General features: G+C 40.1%; 1 protein-coding gene and 3 non-coding genes across 5 annotated transcripts; 1 reads left to right on the plus strand and 3 right to left on the minus strand.

The window, feature by feature from the left end:
• Nucleotides 1-2,109: 2,109 nt before the first annotated feature.
• On the plus strand, nt 2,110-2,181 carry trnaa-cgc (transfer RNA alanine (anticodon CGC)). The gene has a single exon. It is a non-coding gene; the product is annotated as a tRNA-Ala (tRNA).
• A 118-nt stretch (nt 2,182-2,299) lies between these two features.
• Nucleotides 2,300-2,372, minus strand: trnav-uac (transfer RNA valine (anticodon UAC)). Its single transcript has one exon. It is a non-coding gene; the product is annotated as a tRNA-Val (tRNA).
• A 184-nt stretch (nt 2,373-2,556) lies between these two features.
• trnav-uac (transfer RNA valine (anticodon UAC)) lies at nt 2,557-2,629 on the minus strand. Its single transcript has one exon. It is a non-coding gene; the product is annotated as a tRNA-Val (tRNA).
• Nucleotides 2,630-6,221: 3,592 nt separating this feature from the next.
• trappc14 (trafficking protein particle complex subunit 14) lies at nt 6,222-14,607 on the minus strand. 2 transcript variants are annotated; one of them, XM_061962908.1, is made up of 13 exons: nt 14,402-14,607; nt 9,120-9,448; nt 8,944-9,039; nt 8,702-8,831; nt 8,554-8,640; nt 8,348-8,468; nt 8,123-8,270; nt 7,956-8,038; nt 7,743-7,894; nt 7,536-7,672; nt 7,393-7,471; nt 7,209-7,323; nt 6,222-7,137 (listed from the first exon to the last, which is right to left on the minus strand). In XM_061962908.1, exons 1-13 carry the CDS (start codon nt 14,592-14,594, stop codon nt 6,987-6,989), a joined length of 1,821 nt encoding a protein of 606 aa, XP_061818892.1. In that variant the 5' UTR covers nt 14,595-14,607; the 3' UTR covers nt 6,222-6,986. The 2 variants fall into 2 exon arrangements, with proteins under 2 accessions (XP_061818892.1, XP_061818891.1); XM_061962907.1 differs by having other exon boundaries at nt 9,120-9,451.
• Between the last annotated feature and the right edge of the window lie 2,851 nt (nt 14,608-17,458).

Here is a 17,458-nt window from a genome sequence, read left to right on the forward strand (position 1 = left end):
ATTATTCCTGTTGATGTAAAAAATAAGTTTTTGTTTTATCCCCTTGTTTTATGCCTTTTTGTAAAAAAAATAAAATAATGTTTTTTTTATTGCAAAAACACAAAATACGTTTTTGTTGTTGTTGTGTTTTATTCCCTTTTTGTTAAAAAAAAAGGTCAAATGTTTTATTATTGCAAAAACACAAAATATGCAACATTTTTACACCAAAATATTTCAAAGTTTAATGGTTATTAGAGCCTTGATCGAGTAGATCAATTTTGATTTTGATTGATCTGTATTTTTTGACGAAGGACTTTAAAAAAAGTCCCACCAAAATGACTGAAAAACGTTAAAAAAGTCAGATATTATTTATTTTTTATTTTTTCACTTAAATCTCCAGATCAACTTCAGAGCCATCTGTCGATTTAAAGTTGTATTTTTTATTCTTTAATGCCTTTTTTGTTAAAAATAAAAAAATAAAAAAATGTTTTTCATTGCAAATACACAAAATATGCAATATTTTTCCACAAAAATATTTCAAAGTTTAATGGTTATTAGAGCCTCGAATAGATCAATATTGATTTTGATTGATCTGTATTTTTTGACGAAGGACTTTAAAAAAAAGTCCCACCAAAATGACTGAAAATCAAAAAGGGCCACACTCATAAAAACGTTAAAAAAGTCAGATATTGTTTATTTTTATTTTTTCACTTAAATCTCCAGATCAACTTCAGAGCCATCTGTCGATTTAAAGTTTTATTTTTATTCTTTAATGCCTTTTTTGTTAAAAATAAAAAAAATAAAAAAATGTTTTTCATTGCAAATACACAAAATATGCAACATTTTTCCACAAAAATATTTCAAATAATAAAAAAATAAAAAACATGTATTATTCCTGTTGATGTAAAAAATAAGTTTTTGTTTTATCCCCTTGTTTTATGCCTTTTTGTAAAAAAAATAAAATAATGTTGTTTTTTTTTATTGCAAAAACACAAAATACGTTTTTGTTGTTGTTGTGTTTTATTCCCTTTTTGTTAAAAAAAAAGGTCAAATGTTTTATTATTGCAAAAACACAAAATATGCAACATTTTTACACCAAAATATTTCAAAGTTTAATGGTTATTAGAGCCTTGATCGAGTAGATCAATTTTGATTTTGATTGATCTGTATTTTTTGACGAAGGACTTTAAAAAAAGTCCCACCAAAATGACTGAAAAACGTTAAAAAAGTCAGATATTATTTATTATTTATTTTTTCACTTAAATCTCCAGATCAACTTCAGAGCCATCTGTCGATTTAAAGTTGTATTTTTTATTCTTTAATGCCTTTTTTGTTAAAAATAAAAAAATGTTTTTCATTGCAAATACACAAAATATGCAATATTTTTCCACAAAAATATTTCAAAGTTTAATGGTTATTAGAGCCTCGAATAGATCAATATTGATTTTGATTGATCTGTATTTTTTGACGAAGGACTTTAAAAAAAGTCCCACCAAAATGACTGAAAATCAAAAAGGGCCACACTCATAAAAACGTTAAAAAAGTCAGATATTGTTTATTTTTATTTTTTCACTTAAATCTCCAGATCAACTTCAGAGCCATCTGTCGATTTAAAGTTTTATTTTTATTCTTTAATGCCTTTTTTGTTAAAAATAAAAAAATAAAAAAATGTTTTTCATTGCAAATACACAAAATATGCAACATTTTTCCACAAAAATATTTCAAATAAAAAAACAAAAACAAACATATATTATTCCTATTGATCTGATATCGGTATCGGCTAATAGTGAATGCTCCGATACCGGTTTCGTACCAGTGAAAAGTCGTTTGGAGTCACCCCAACAAGTAAGTCAATTTCAGCCACAGATTCTCATTTTCAACAACATTTAGACCGTTTTTGTGTGTGCTTCCATTTTAACGCCGTTAATTCCTGCATGGTGGAAGTGTTTCAAAGAAACAAGTTGCTGTTATCAGCCTTTGCTGAGTCGTTTCAAATGCAAGACGCCGTTTTCTCACCCGGGGATACTTGAAATGGTGTAAATTATCGTCGTTTTGTAAAAATTGAAACGTGTAAATTTACTGTAAAAAAAAAAGGAGGTTATATTTACTAAATCCCCGTTGCGCTGATGTGGGGATGTAGCTCAGTGGTAGAGCGCATGCTTCGCATGTATGAGGTCCCGGGTTCAATCCCCGGCATCTCCACTTTTGTGTTAACACACACATTTGCCGTACGTAGTTGCGGTAAATTATCAAACAATACGTAACATAATTTTTTACGGTAAAAATGGCGTAACATTTATAAATAAAATAAAATAAAACGTGGTTCCACTGGGGCTCGAACCCAGGACCTTCTGCGTGTAAAGCAGACGTGATAAACGCTACACTATGCAGCCGAGTGGCCAAACGAGCCCTACTTTTTTGTTTTTATCACATGTGCGATGACGTCGGTCTGAGATGTTGTTAATAACAATAATATGATACAATCGTACTTTTCGCTACTCAGGTGGTCTAATTTATGTTGATCCAAGTGTTGCTTTTCAACATATTACCGGACCGTCTACTCACAAAAAAAACGAATGGTTCCACTGGGGCTCGAACCCAGGACCTTCTGCGTGTAAAGCAGACGTGATAACCACTACACTATGGAACCGTTGATGACCGAAGACAGCATGTTATTTATATACATCTGAGAACCAGGGCCGGCCCTTGGCATAGGCTGTATAGGCAAATGCTAAGGGCGCCGTCCATCAGGGGGCGCCACGCCAGTGCCACAAATGTTGGAGAAAAAAAAAAAAAGTTGGTACTATTATTTCTAAATACAAAAAATAATCCCACGTTAATTAAAATGCAAAGTAAAGCCTATATAATAGAAATATTATTTGTTACAACATTACAACCCCCCCCAGCCCCCCCTCGCCCGGTGCGCCCCCTCCCTTCCCGTATCAAGACTCTTTTTGGACGTCACCACATCAAAAAATCAACACAAGATGTCAAAACGGCCAAAACTGTCAGGTGCCCAGGGAAGAAAAAAGAGAAAAGAAGAGGAGGAGAAACGAGAAAAAGACAGAGGTAGCAGGTAGGTAACGTTAGCCTACATGAAATTATTTGTCTGTTACAGAATGTGATAGTAACCTGGCTTTTTAGCATTAAGCTAACGTCACATGATTCGGCAATTGCCAATCAATAAATAGCTAGTTCTGTTTTAACGTCGGGTTAATATTGTGGAGGGGGCTAAATTGTTATGGAAAATAATAATGTAACGTTAGGTAATTACAGTACTCCCACCTTACATTCCTCAGGGACATTTGTATTAGATCTTTTAAGCAGGTATTTTTTGTTTACATTGTTATTGCCTTCTGGTTAGCTAATGTTTGCCCTGCAGGTAATAGTCACTTTTCCACCCATTAGGTATAGTTGTAAGCCTAGTTGTTAAAGTGCACATCATTAATGTTAATTAAGCAATATGTATGTAAAAAATATTGTATTTCATATATTCATTTTTTATTTTTTGCATTCATTTATTTATTCATATTTTTTTTTATCTTGTTAACTATTCTGATTGTTAATTTGCTTTCTTTAAGTAAAAAAAAGGTCAAAGACAAAGCTATTCGGTTTCTTGTGAGTATATACAGTTCACTGCCGATGTGGGGGGGGCGCCACCTAAAATCTTGCCTAGGGCGCCAGATTGGTTAGGGCCGGGCCTGCTGAGAACAATGACGTCACACGACTCAGAGGACTGTAACACTTCATTGTTGTTGTGACCTTACACCTTCTTTCAATCAGAATCAGAAATACTTTAAAAAATCCCTGAGGGGAAATTAAGATTTTCAGCACAATCCCATTCAAGAGCAGACAAACATTACGGGGAGACAGAACAGGATCGCTGCTGCGGCGTCTGCCAACTTCCGGTGCCCCTTACAAAAAAAGGTGAGAAACAGGTTGTTGGAATAATTGTTTGTAAGTTATCACAAAAGAAACGTTGTATTATGAATGCTGTCTTTCGAGGCCTAACAAGAGGAAGAAGGCTCGTGAAACGCCACTGTGATTTCAACACGGACAGATGGCAGGATCTGCTCAACTTCCAGAGGAACTCTCTTTGAAGTGTTAAACGAACTCTCTCTGAAGTATTTCACAAACTCTCTTCCAACTGTTTGGTGACCGAGGTCAACACTGTTTATGACCCGCTGCCCTCTTGAAGTCACTGTGGTCAGGAGACGGGAGGGGTTATCCATTGTCCTCCAACACCTGCCCCAGCTGGATCCAGGAAGAGCCCAAGCCCGAGAAATCCTCTTCTTGGACTTCAAAGCGACCGAAAACAATGACTGTTTTACATACTCCCCATTCCTGCTGTGACATGTGTTGGTGCGTGAACATTGAACATCTGAATAAAGGAGGTGACGAAAACCTTCTTCGTCAGAGCGTGGTGCAGGACTGTACAGAGAGTGCAGTGGCCATGTCTCTCCTCAATATTGAGTCCAAATTGAATTCTGTCTCTGTTTGATTCCTTGCCTTTTGTCTTGTTTAATAGATGTCCTCAGTGTTTGAACGTGACACAGGTAAACGCTGTCCAGTCAAAAATTCAGTCCAAGCCTGGGCCCCTGGAAAGGGGGTCCAGACTGAGGCAAAGCAAGAAGAAAAAAAACATCATAGCCATAGAACACATCAACGTGTGTAAGAAAGAAACATCAAAGAACACATAGGCATACTTGCCAACATTGAGACCTCCAAATTCGAGAGATGGGGGTGAGGGGGGCAGGGTTGTAGCGTCCCGGAAGAGTTAATGCTGCAAGGGGTTCTGGGCATTTGTTCTGTTGTGTTTATGTTGTGTTACGGTCCTGATGTTCTCCCAAAATGTGTTTGTCAATCTTGTTTGGTGTGCGTTAGAGATGCGCGGATAGGCAATTATTTCATCCGCAACCGCATCAGAAAGTCGTCAACCATCCGCAATCCACCCGATCTAACATTTGATCAGAACCGCATCCGCCCGCACCCGCCCGTTGTCATATATCTAATATAGACGATGCAAGGCATTAGTGAGGTTATAAAGCTTTTGCCTGTTAAAGAAAGGAGACTGATCCAATGCAGTGCAGACATTCGCGTGCCACGCTGTCACGACCCAGACGCACACCAGTGCGCAATCATATGGGAGCCGCGCTGAGCGCACCTCCAAGCGCGTCTCGCTGCCGGCGACGGCCGGGTATATGGGCCCGACGCTCCAGCGCCATCCATTTTCAGGGCTAGTTGATTCGGCAGGTGGGTTGTTACACACTCCTTAGCGGGTTCCAACTTCCATGGCCACCGTCCTAGCTGCTGTCTATATCAACCAGGGTGAGCCCCACCCCTTTCGTGAGCGCACTGCGCGCGGAGTGACCCCTGTTACGCGCCCCCGGCAACGGGGGTGGCGGGCAGGTAAGCTGCGCGGGCGGAGCGCGCGGAGTGACCCCTGTTACGAGCCCCCGGCCACGGGGGTGGCGGGCAGGTAAGCTGCTTACCTGCTGCGCGTGACGCCGGCCGCGGCGAAGGCGGACGAGGCGGGGTGTCGGTGCGGTGGGCGCGGTGGTGACCCTGGACGTGCGTCGGGCCCTTCTCGCGGATCGCCTCAGCTACGGCTCCCGGTGGGGCCCTCTCGGGGGAAGGGGCCTCGGTCCCGGACCCCGGCGAGGCGTCCCTTCTCCGCTCCGTAAAAGTGTCCATCTCTTTTTTTTTTTTTCTTCTGTTGTGGCATATGCTGCAGGTGCCTGCTCGTTTTTCGTATGTGGGTAACAACATTTAACTATGTATATATATTTCCGAATTGGTTTAACTGCCACCCGCCTGAATCTATTTAAAATCTAATTTTTTTTTTATTTCAACCACCCGACCCGACCCGACCCGACCCGCGGATAAAATCTAATTTTTTTAAATTTCATCCGCCCGATCCGCGGATAATCCGCGGACTCCGCGGTTGTGCCCGCAAACCGCGCATCTCTAGTGTGCGTTCACAGTGTGGCGCATATTTGTAACAGTGTTAAAGTTGTTTATACGGCCACCCTCAGTGTGACCTGTATGGCTATGGATCAATAATGCCTTGCATTCACTTCTGTGTGTGTAAAAGCTGCATATATTATGTGACTGGGCCGGCACGCTGTTTGTATGGAGGAAAAGCAGACTAGACGACAGGTCGAAGAGGACGCTAAAGGCAGTGCCTTTAAGGCACGCCCCCAATATTGTTGTGCGGGTGGAAATCGGGAGAAATTCGGGAGAAATTCGGGAGAAATTCGGGAGAATGGTTTCCCCGGGAGATTTTCGGGAGGGGCACTGAAATTCGGGAAAATCGGGAGGGTTGGCAAGTATGCACATAGGACATTACAAGAGCAGAGCTGATGCAAGCAGCCACTTCTACACACAGTCACAAAAGTAAAACAACAACATATACAATGTGGTGGCCTCTGCGGTGTTCCACGCCATTGTCTGCTGGGGTGGGGGGAGCATGGCCAGAGACAGGAGCAGACCCAACAAAGCAACCAGTCTGACCCTCGGCCGCCCACCAACTCTCGGTCAGTGTCCAGTCCGCATGGATAAGCAAGGATACGTCCAAGGAGACCGAGGTGTCCGATACATGCTCATTCAGCCAGAAGACTGTGAAGCCTGTACGTCCCGGCGCTCAGCGCTAGCTCCGCAGCCCTGTCTCTTCATCCGCATCTCCTCCAGTCTCTCCAAACGGACTCTGGTGTGGCAGAGACCCAGCAGCTATTCTCCATGGCCAAAAGGCTCCCGAGAGGCAGATCCAGAAGTTCACAAAAAAGCACCGCCGAAGTCACGAAAGTGCCACCCCTTGTCACACAGTCCCAAAGGGTCCCGAACCAAAAGGCAAAAAAAAAAACCCACATGAAAACAAGAGGGAAACAAAAGAAGACTTTTGAATGACTTGTTCACACACATGATAGCTTTTTTTGCATTGTCGTTTAATAATGCTGACGTTAATACTGCTGCAAACTGATAACACTGACAAGATGTCCTCTTGGCTCTCATGGATCCACCACCAGAACTTTACACTCCCTCTTGGCAATCTTGTCCAAGGACAGCAGGCTTTTGTCCTGTGGTGGCAGATACAGCGGCCGACCCACCGGGGAGCCCACGGGGGGAGTTATGGCGCGCCGCTCCATTGCACTGCCCGTCCTGATGCACACACAGACGAGTGAGATTAAATAAAGTTTGGTGGGACGAAAGCCTCAAGGTCTTGGTCACACCTCATGATGTGAGAGCGAGACGGCTGCTGGTGGGAGAAGGACTGGGATCGACCCAAACTGGCCTGATGACGGTCCAACAGGTCACGGAACGCCGGGCTGGACGGGCTGTTTTTACCTAAGAGGCGGTGGGGAGGCCATGTTTGAACAGAAGCAGGATCTTTACCCAGAATTATTTGGTTCTTACGTGAGAGCGGCCTGGCATCGGGAGGCGGGTTGGCGACGGACGCGGTGAACTGGAGCTTGAGCTTCATGTGCTGACTCAGCTGAGGAAAGAGATTAGCGCTTGTGAACACCGGACGGCTCTCGCCAAAAGGTGCATCTCGTTACCTCGTACAGTCCCGGTCTGAGGATCTGGAAAGCCACGCTGAAGGACAGCGTGCTTCCTTTGCGACATTGACCCAGGTTACTGAACGGCGTGTGGCAGACCACCGCTGCCAGCGTGGTGTCCTCAGTCTGACCACGACCTAAAGACACAGAACTTGCTCCGAGACCTCTCTGGCAACACAACTATGTGATAAGCGAACCCAAACTTACCTTCCGGAGTCCACACCAGCCGCACTGACAGGAAGTCCTGCAGGTTGTTGAGCAGGATGTATTTCACTTTGAAGTGCTCCTTGACCTTGACGGTGCTCGGACAACGGGCCGTCATCACGAATCTCGGCCGGTCCAGACGGACGCTTGGCAACCTGGAGGTGCAATATGAGACCGGGGTGCTGGGTCACAGGACGGCACGAGCAGGCTACGGACCTGTAGTGTGTGTAGATACAGTTGGTGAACGGCATCTTGGGAGTGGACCACTGCAGCACAGCCACCAGAGGAACCTCCATCCCCTGAAAGGAAGCACATGCCACCGCCTGAAACCTCAAACCATGGGACTGCGGTTCATCCGACAACACAAAGTCAACACAACACACCTCATTGGACTCGTCCTGAGGCATGTCGTTCAGGTTCAGCTGGAACAGAAAGTCATGCTCCTCCAAGGCGCCGAGCAGGCTGGGAAGGCGGCAAGCGACGCTGTCCACCTTGCAGAAAGACGCCATGCCCACCTCACCGGAATGGTGGCTGGACAGGCGGAGCATGGTCTCGTTCACGACGACGATGATGCCATGTCATGCGTCAGTCACATGACCTGTACGTACCACACGTTGTCCACCAGCAGCACGGAGCCGTCGGGCATCATGGGAAGGTAGGAGGCGTTGAGGTCTGGCAGAATACGAACGTCCCTCACGCTCACCTCCTCCTGTGACGAGTTGTTCAGCACTGAGGAATGATGAGACAAAGACACACACGTCCTCTTCTGACATGGCCTCAGGTCACCTGAGATGTTAGCGTGTTGCCCAGCTACCTTTAAGGACAGCCAGGTGGCGCCCGGAGACGCTCATCAGCTTGCAGCGAACGGCGGGAGGCGGCAGGACGGTCAGGGTGGTGCTCACTGAGGACCATAGCCGAGTTAGTTAGGTGTGTGTGCCTGTAAGTGTGTGTGTCTGTGAAACCTTGAGCCTTGAAAGTGTTCAGGTCGTGTCTAAAGGTGTGTGATGGCTCTCTTTGCTGCAGGACACTGAGGTAGCCTAACTCCTGTACCTCTGCTTGCTCCGCCTCCGTCTTCCATACCGTGACCATCACCTGAGAACACACACACTCATTATTGGACTCCAAGGAGAAAGTTTTTCCAGGGATGTTGAAGTCGGTAGAAGCTACAGGACCGGAGAAATGTGTGTACTTCCTGTAGTAGTACCTTGACTTTGACGGTTCTGACGGGGAGTTTGTCCAAGGAGACTGTGAGTGGGAAGATGACTTCATCTGCCAGAACCACCGGCTCGTCCAGAGGAGACTGGTGTAGACGACATTGCCGAGAGATTCTACCAAAGCAACACTATAATTTGATTCCAGTCTGAGAACTATTGGGCATACCTGTATTGGCGCCCTGCGGAACTCCCGCGCCGCAGAGCCGCAGGAGTTGTGTATAAGCAGCGGTTTGCACTCCCGGAAGGACCGGCAGCGTGAGTCCACTCTGCTCCCCAGAGCCGCGATGGCCGCCTCGGCCGCTGCAATGTAGTCCTCCTCGCCGTCGTCGACACCCTCGTCCCCGCTGCTGGTGTAGTCGTGGTGGTGCTGGTTGGTGCGGTGTCGACTGCTCTCACCCGGACTCACACTGGCCACGGCAGACAGTGACCCTGCCAGCTCCCTCCAAGCCCGACTGCTGGCCGATTCTGTCCCGAAACCTGCTGATGGAGCGTCCCCTGCTGGAAGAGGATTGTCCTGTCAGCCGGTCCAGTTGAGCCCAGTTTGGTCCGAATGAACCAAGTTCTGGTGCAGTTTTATCATGTAGATTTTCTGCTTCTACATTACAGGAAGTCCTCGGTTTACCACATTAGGTGTAACTTTGTTTAACATTGTGAGGATTTGTTTCACAATATTTTGTGTTACAATGTTTCATGTTACAATATTTTGTATCACAGTGTTTCGTGTTACAATGTTTCGTGTTATGTTTTCTTTGTGTTACAATGTTTTATGTCACAATGTTTTGTGTTACAATGTTTAATGTTACCACGTTTCATGTTACGATGTTTCGTGCTACTGCGTTTTGTGTTACAATGTTTTATGTTACAATGATTCATGTTTCGATGTTTCGTGTAATGATGTTTCATGTAATGATGTTTCGTGTTACTGTGTTTTGTGTTACTATATTTTATGTTACGATGTTTCATGTTACAATGTTTTATGTTACAATGTTTTGAGTTACAAAGTTCCGAGTTACAATGTTTCGTGTTACAATGTTTCATGGTGCAATGTTTCTTGTTTCAATATTTTGTCTTACAATGTTTTATGTTACAATGCCTAATGTTACAATGTTTTGTGTTACAATGCTTCATGTTACAGTGTTTTGTGTTACAATGTTTCGTGTTACAGTGTTTCATGTTACAGTGTTTCATGTTACATTGTTTCATGTTACAATGTTTCATGTTACAATGTCTTATGCTACAATGTTTCGTGCTACAATGTTTTATGTTACGATGTTTCATTATACAAATTGTTTAGTGTTACAATGTTTCGTGTAACAATGTTTTATGTTATGCTGTTTCATTATACAAATTGTTCAGTGTTACAATGTCTTATGCTACAATGTTTTGTGTAACAATGTTTTATGTTACAATGTTTCATTACACAATGTCTTATGTTACAATGTTTCGTGTTACAATGTTTATGTTACGCTGTTTCTCCATGCAAATTGTTTAGTGTTGCAATGTTTCATGTTACAATGTTTTATGTTATAATGTTTTGTGTCACAAGGTTTTGTGTTACAATGTTTTCTGTTACGCCGTTTCATTATACAAATTGTTTAGTGTTGCAATGTCTTATGTTACAATGTTTTGTGTAATAGTGTTTTATGTTACGATGTTTCATTACACAATTTCTTATGTTACAATCTTTCGTGTTACAATGTTTATGTTATGCTGTTTTTTTATACAAATTGTTTCGTGTTACAATGTTTCATGTTACAATGTTTTATGTTATAATGTTTTGCGTCACAAGGTTTCGTGTTACAATGTTTCATGTTACAATGTTTTATATAACGATGTTTCATTATACAAATTGTTTAGTGTTACAATGCTTTACGTTACACCGTTTCATTATACAAATTGTTTAGTGTTGCAATGTCTTATGTTACAATGTTTTGTGTAATAGTGTTTCATGTTACGATGTTTCATTACACAATTTCTTATGTTACAATCTTTCTTGTTACTATGTTTATGTTACGCTGTTTTTCTATACAAACTGTTTCGTGTTACAATGTTTTATGTTATAATGTTTTGCGTCACAAGGTTTCGTGTTACAATGTTTCATGTTACAATGTTTTATATTACGATGTTTCATTATACAAATTGTTTAGTGTTAGAATGTTTTACGTTACGCCATTGCATTATACAAATTGTTTAGTGTTGCAATGTCTTATGCTACAATGTTTTGTGCAACAATGTTTTATGCTACGATGTTTCATTACACAATTTCTTATGTTACAATCTTTTGTGTTACAATGTTTATGTTACGCTGTTTTTCAATACAAATTTTTCGTGTTACAATGTTTCATGTTACAATGTTTTATGTTATAATGTTTTGCGTCACAAGGTTTCGTGTTACAATGTTTCATGTTACAATGTTTTATATAACGATGTTTCATTATACAAATTGTTTAGTGTTACAATGTTTTACGTTACACCGTTTCATTATACAAATTGTTTAGTGTTGCAATGTCTTATGTTACAATGTTTTGTGTAATAGTGTTTTATGTTACGATGTTTCATTACACAATTTCTTATGTTACAATCTTTCTTGTTACTATGTTTATGTTACGCTGTTTTTCTATACAAACTGTTTCGTGTTACAATGTTTTATGTTATAATGTTTTGCCTCACAAGGTTTCGTGTTACAATGTTTCATGTTACAATGTTTTATATTACGATGTTTCATTATACAAATTGTTTAGTGTTACAATGTTTTACATTACGCCGTTGCATTATACAAATTGTTTAGTGTTGCAATGTCTTATGCTACAATGTTTTGTGCAACAATGTTTTATGCTACGATGTTTCATTACACAATTTCTTATGTTACAATCTTTCGTGTTACAATGTTTATGTTACGCTGTTTTTCAATACAAATTTTTCGTGTTACAATGTTTTATGTTATAATGTTTTGCGTCACAAGGTTTCGTGTTACAATGTTTTATATTACGATGTTTCATTACACACATTTTTTAGTGTTACGTTGTCTCATGTTGCAATGTTTTGTGTTGCAATGTTTTATGCTACGATGTTTCATTATACAATTTGTTTATCGTTACAATGTTTCATGCTACAATGTCTTACGTTACAATGTTTCGTGTTGCAATGTTTAATGTTACGACGTTTCATTTTTACAAATTGTCTAGTGCTACAATGTTTTATGTTAAAAAAAAAAATGCTACGATGTTTCATCGCACAGAATGTATAGCGTTACACTGTTTCACGTTACCACGTTTCGTAGTTGAGACACACTCCCATTGAGTACATACAAACGTAACTAATTGCAGCCTAAGCAATTTGGGTCGTAAATACATACTTGCCAACCTTCCCGGATTTTCCGGGAGACTCCCGAAATTCAGCGCCTCTCACGAAAACCTCCCGGGACCAATTTTCTCCCGAAAATCTCTCGAAATTCAGGCGGACTCAGATCCATGAGGACCTGAGTCCGCTAACCCACAATATAACCAGCATACCTGCCCAATCACGTTATAACTGTAGAATGATCGAGGGCGAGTTCTTGGTTTCTTATGTGCGTTTATTGTTAGGCAGTTTCATTAACGTCCTCCCAGCGCGGCAGCAACACACAACAACAGCAGTCACGTTTTTGTATATCGTAAAGCAGTTCGTCTGCCGTAAACAGCAATGTTGTGACACTCTTAAACAGGACAATACTGCCATCTAGTGCATTTGATGAAAGCACTTTTGTGCGTGCCACACAGCAATGCATCATCAGAGAGGGTGTTCAGCATGGTTCGAAAAATAGTGACAGAGAATAGAACAAGGATGGACAATTCAACCCTTAACTCAACAATGAGTAGATGAGTGTTATGTGTGTGTATATGTGTAAATAAATGAACACTGAAATTCAAGTATTTATTTTATATATATATATATATATATATATGAACAATATATGACAAATCATCTCAAACCACAACAAAACAATTGCAAATGAGCCGTCGGCCCCCGGACAGAGCGACTCCAAAACCAACAAAGGTTGCAACTGTGGAAAGAAACCTGATTGCCCTCTCAACGGGGGGTGCTTACAAACATCAGTTGTCTACCAATCTAAGGTAACACGCAAGGACATTAACACATCCGACACATATGTAGGATTAACTGAGGGAGAGTTCAAAACCAGATGGAACAATCACAAGGCTTCTTTCAAGAACCAAAACCTGCGGAATACCACAGAACTCAGCAAACACATTTGGGACCTCAAATACAATAATGTTGAATATTCAATAACATGGCAAATTCTTGCATCCAGCACACCTTACAATAGTGGTAATAAAAGATGCAACCTATGCTTGAAAGAAAAAACTGTTTATTATTTACCGTCCAGACCTGTCATCCCTCAACAAGCGCAGCGAAATTGTAACAGCATGCCGCCACAGACGGAGACACCTCCTAGGTAACACATGAGCCAATCACCACGCCCCTACACCAGCCTGTACCCACCCACTCTGTGCCCTATATAATCCATGGTATGTGAATGCTCCCATTAAAATCTCCTGATGATTGAGGGAACTCCCCCTCATGAAACAGGCCTGTAGAGATGAAATAGTCTTGTGATTTTTTTCCCCCACACATACATATATTGCGCTCTACTACGGTATCGAGCACTATTTTTTGGATAACCTTATTAAGACATATATATATATATATATATATATATATATATATATATATATAATAAAATAAATATATATATATACGTATATATATATATATACACGTATATATATATATATATATATAAATATATATATATATAATAAAATAAATATATATGTACGTATATATATATATAAATATATATATATATATATATATATATATATATATATATATATATATATATAGCTAGAATTCACTGAACATCAAGTATTTCTTATATATATATATATATATATATATACATATATATATATATATATATATATATGTGTATATATATATATATATATGAAATACTTGACTTGGTGAATTCTAGCTGTAAATATACTCCTCCCCCTTTGGCCACGCCCCAAACCACGCCCCCGTCCCACCCCGACCACGCCCACCCCACCTCCCCTCCCCCCCACCTCCCGAAATCGGTTGGCAAGTATGCGTAAATACGAACTTTGAGAACTAGTTACAATACGTATACGGTAGAAAATACTTCTGTATGAAGTCACTTTTTTTTTTTGCAGTATATGAATTTCCTTATATATATATATATATATATATATATATATACATACAGTATAATGTATAAATAAGCAAACTAAAATATTGGAAACGCCCCCAAACTGAGCATTATTATCTTTGTTATGAGCTTGTGTACCTAATGAAGGGGCCACACTGACAATACGTTCTGTTGACAACCAGCAAACGGCGCCCCCCCCGGCCCCACCCCCTCCTTACCGTGGCCCTGCTCGGTCGGCGTCGCCCTTGCGTCCTTGCAGCGCAGCACCAGCAGGAAGCGGACCGTCTCCCCCAGGTAGAGGTGGCTCCGACGGGGCAGGGTTCGGTACCGGGCGGGGTCGGACAGGTCGGTGATGGGAACCGCCGGGAAATACATGAAATACTCGCACTGAGACTCCATCATCTGCACCATGGCGACGGCAGGAGGAGAGACTGCGGCGCAGGACCAATGACAGGACAATACGCACGTCGGGACTTCCGCTTTCAAAATAAAAGCGCGGAGTATAGACGCCTGACGTGTGAGTCGGAACTAAATATCCAAAACACTTTCAATGTCCTTAAAATGGTCGCTAAAAACTATGTGTGTTCGGCTTGAATTCCGTAGGTCCGTAAATAATAGGAAATGTTTCGAGTGGTTGCTGCGTTGCCAGAGGTGCTTAGTAGTAATTGTATGTGTACAATAATTTCACCCTCTGCACGAAAAAAAAAAAAAAAAAAATCCTCCAAAATGCCATATAGTGACCTATTTAATACAATTCTCTTAACAAAAAACAAAACCAAGATACATACTATGATGTGCATCGATGACTCTTTACAGCCAGGAGATGGCGGTAATCTACCAGTGTCAGTTTAGTTAGTATAACTTTATAAGATATACTTTACACGCTTTGTGGTCATGTTTGACTTTTGTAGAAAAAACGTGAAATAGTTTTTAATCTAATTTCCTCAAAAAAATAGATAATGAAAAACGGTTCAAGACAACAATTTGTCATATAACACCTGGCAACGCAAAGTAGGCGTCACGTGACCAGAATACGGCTTCCTCAAAATGGCGGAGTGTCAGGTAAGCTAATTTTTATATTCTCTATTGTGCTATTGAAGCTCATTTTAGTAATGCTTTCATATTGTGTCATATTTTACAATTCAACTGTTCTTATTTTACTCATTTCATGAAATACTATAAAACAAACTAACTAACTAGTTAAAGTACATTTAGTGACAGGGAAGGCCTGATCCTGATAACCAATCTTCTTTACTCCTTTTTCGTTATAATAATACATTTAATTTGCCAAATGCAGACATTAAAAAGACACATTGTTCAAACTGTCTAACAAATATTCTGCTCCTCAATTGCCCACAATATGAAAATACTGATGCTGCTTTTTGTAAACAGTAGAAACACTAGTTATACACATTAGAAACACTACTAGTACACAATAGAAACGCTAGTTATACACATTAGAAACACTACTAGTACACCGTAGAAACACTAGTTATACACATTAGAAACACTACTAGTACACAATAGAAACACTAGTTATACACATTAGAAACACCACTAGTACACAGTAGAAACACTAGTTATACACATTAGAAACACTACTAGTACACAGTAGAAATACTAGTTATACACATTAGAAACACTACTAGTACACAGTAGAAACACTAGTTATACACATTAGAAACACTACTAGTACACAATAGAAACGCTAGTTATACACATTAGAAACACTACTAGTACACCGTAGAAACACTAGTTATACACATTAGAAACACTACTAGTACACAATAGAAACACTAGTTATACACATTAGAAACACCACTAGTACACAGTAGAAACACTAGTTATACACATTAGAAACACTACTAGTACACAGTAGAAATACTAGTTATACACATTAGAAACACTACTAGTACACAGTAGAAACACTAGTTATACACATTAGAAACACTACTAGTACACAGTAGAAACACTACTTGTACACAATAGAAACACTACTAGTACACAGTAGAAACACTACTAGTACACAATAGAAACGCTAGTTATACACATTAGAAACACCACTAGTACACAGTAGAAACACTAGTTATACACATTAGAAACACTACTAGTACACAGTAGAAATACTAGTTATACACATTAGAAACACTACTAGTACACAGTAGAAACACTAGTTATACACATTAGAAACACTACTAGTACACAGTAGAAACACTAGTTATACACATTAGAAACACTACTAGTACACAGTAGAAATACTAGTTATACACATTAGAAACACTACTAGTACACAGTAGAAACACTAGTTATACACATTAGAAACACTACTAGTACACAGTAGAAATACTAGTTATACACATTAGAAACACTACTAGTACACAGTAGAAACACTAGTTATACACATTAGAAACACTACTAGTACACAGTAGAAATACTAGTTATACACATTAGAAACACTACTAGTACACAGTAGAAACACTAGTTATACACATTAGAAACACTACTAGTACACAGTAGAAACACTACTTGTACACAATAGAAACACTACTAGTACACAGTAGAAACACAAGTTATACAAATTAGGAACACTACTAGTACACATTTAGAAACACTACTATTACACAGTAGAAACACTACTAGTACACATTAGAAACGCTAACTAGTACACTGTAGAAACACTAGTTATACACATTAGAAACACTACTAGTACACATTAGAAACACTAGTCATATACATTAGAAACACCACTAGTACCCAGTAGAAACACAAGTTATACAAATTAGGAACACTACTAGTACACATTTAGAAACACTACTAGTACACAGTAGAAACACTACTAGTACACATTAGAAACGCTAACTAGTACACAGTAGAAACACTAGTTATACACATAAGAAACACTACTAGTACACATTAGAAACACTAGTCATATACATTAGAAACACTACTAGTACACAGTAGAAACAGTAGTTATACACATTAGAAACACTCCTCGTGCAGAGTAGAAACACTAGTTATACACAATAGAAACTAAACGCTAAACTAAATGCGTGCATTTTTAAGTAAGACCAACATTTTTAGAGTATAATAAGTCTCTTATCTTACCCTTAATGCGGCTTCTGGTGCTGCATGGTTTTGCTGATGGCTTTGTAGTCTAGTTGATACGTGGTTATTTTCAACACTGTGATTACCAGCAGAATTATTCATTACTTATCGTGTTAAAGGGGAACATTATCACCAGACCTATGTAAGCGTCAATATGTACCTTGATGTTG

This window comes from Nerophis lumbriciformis, linkage group LG09 (assembly GCF_033978685.3).
Source record: "Nerophis lumbriciformis linkage group LG09, RoL_Nlum_v2.1, whole genome shotgun sequence".
Lineage (NCBI taxonomy): Eukaryota > Metazoa > Chordata > Actinopteri > Syngnathiformes > Syngnathidae > Nerophis > Nerophis lumbriciformis.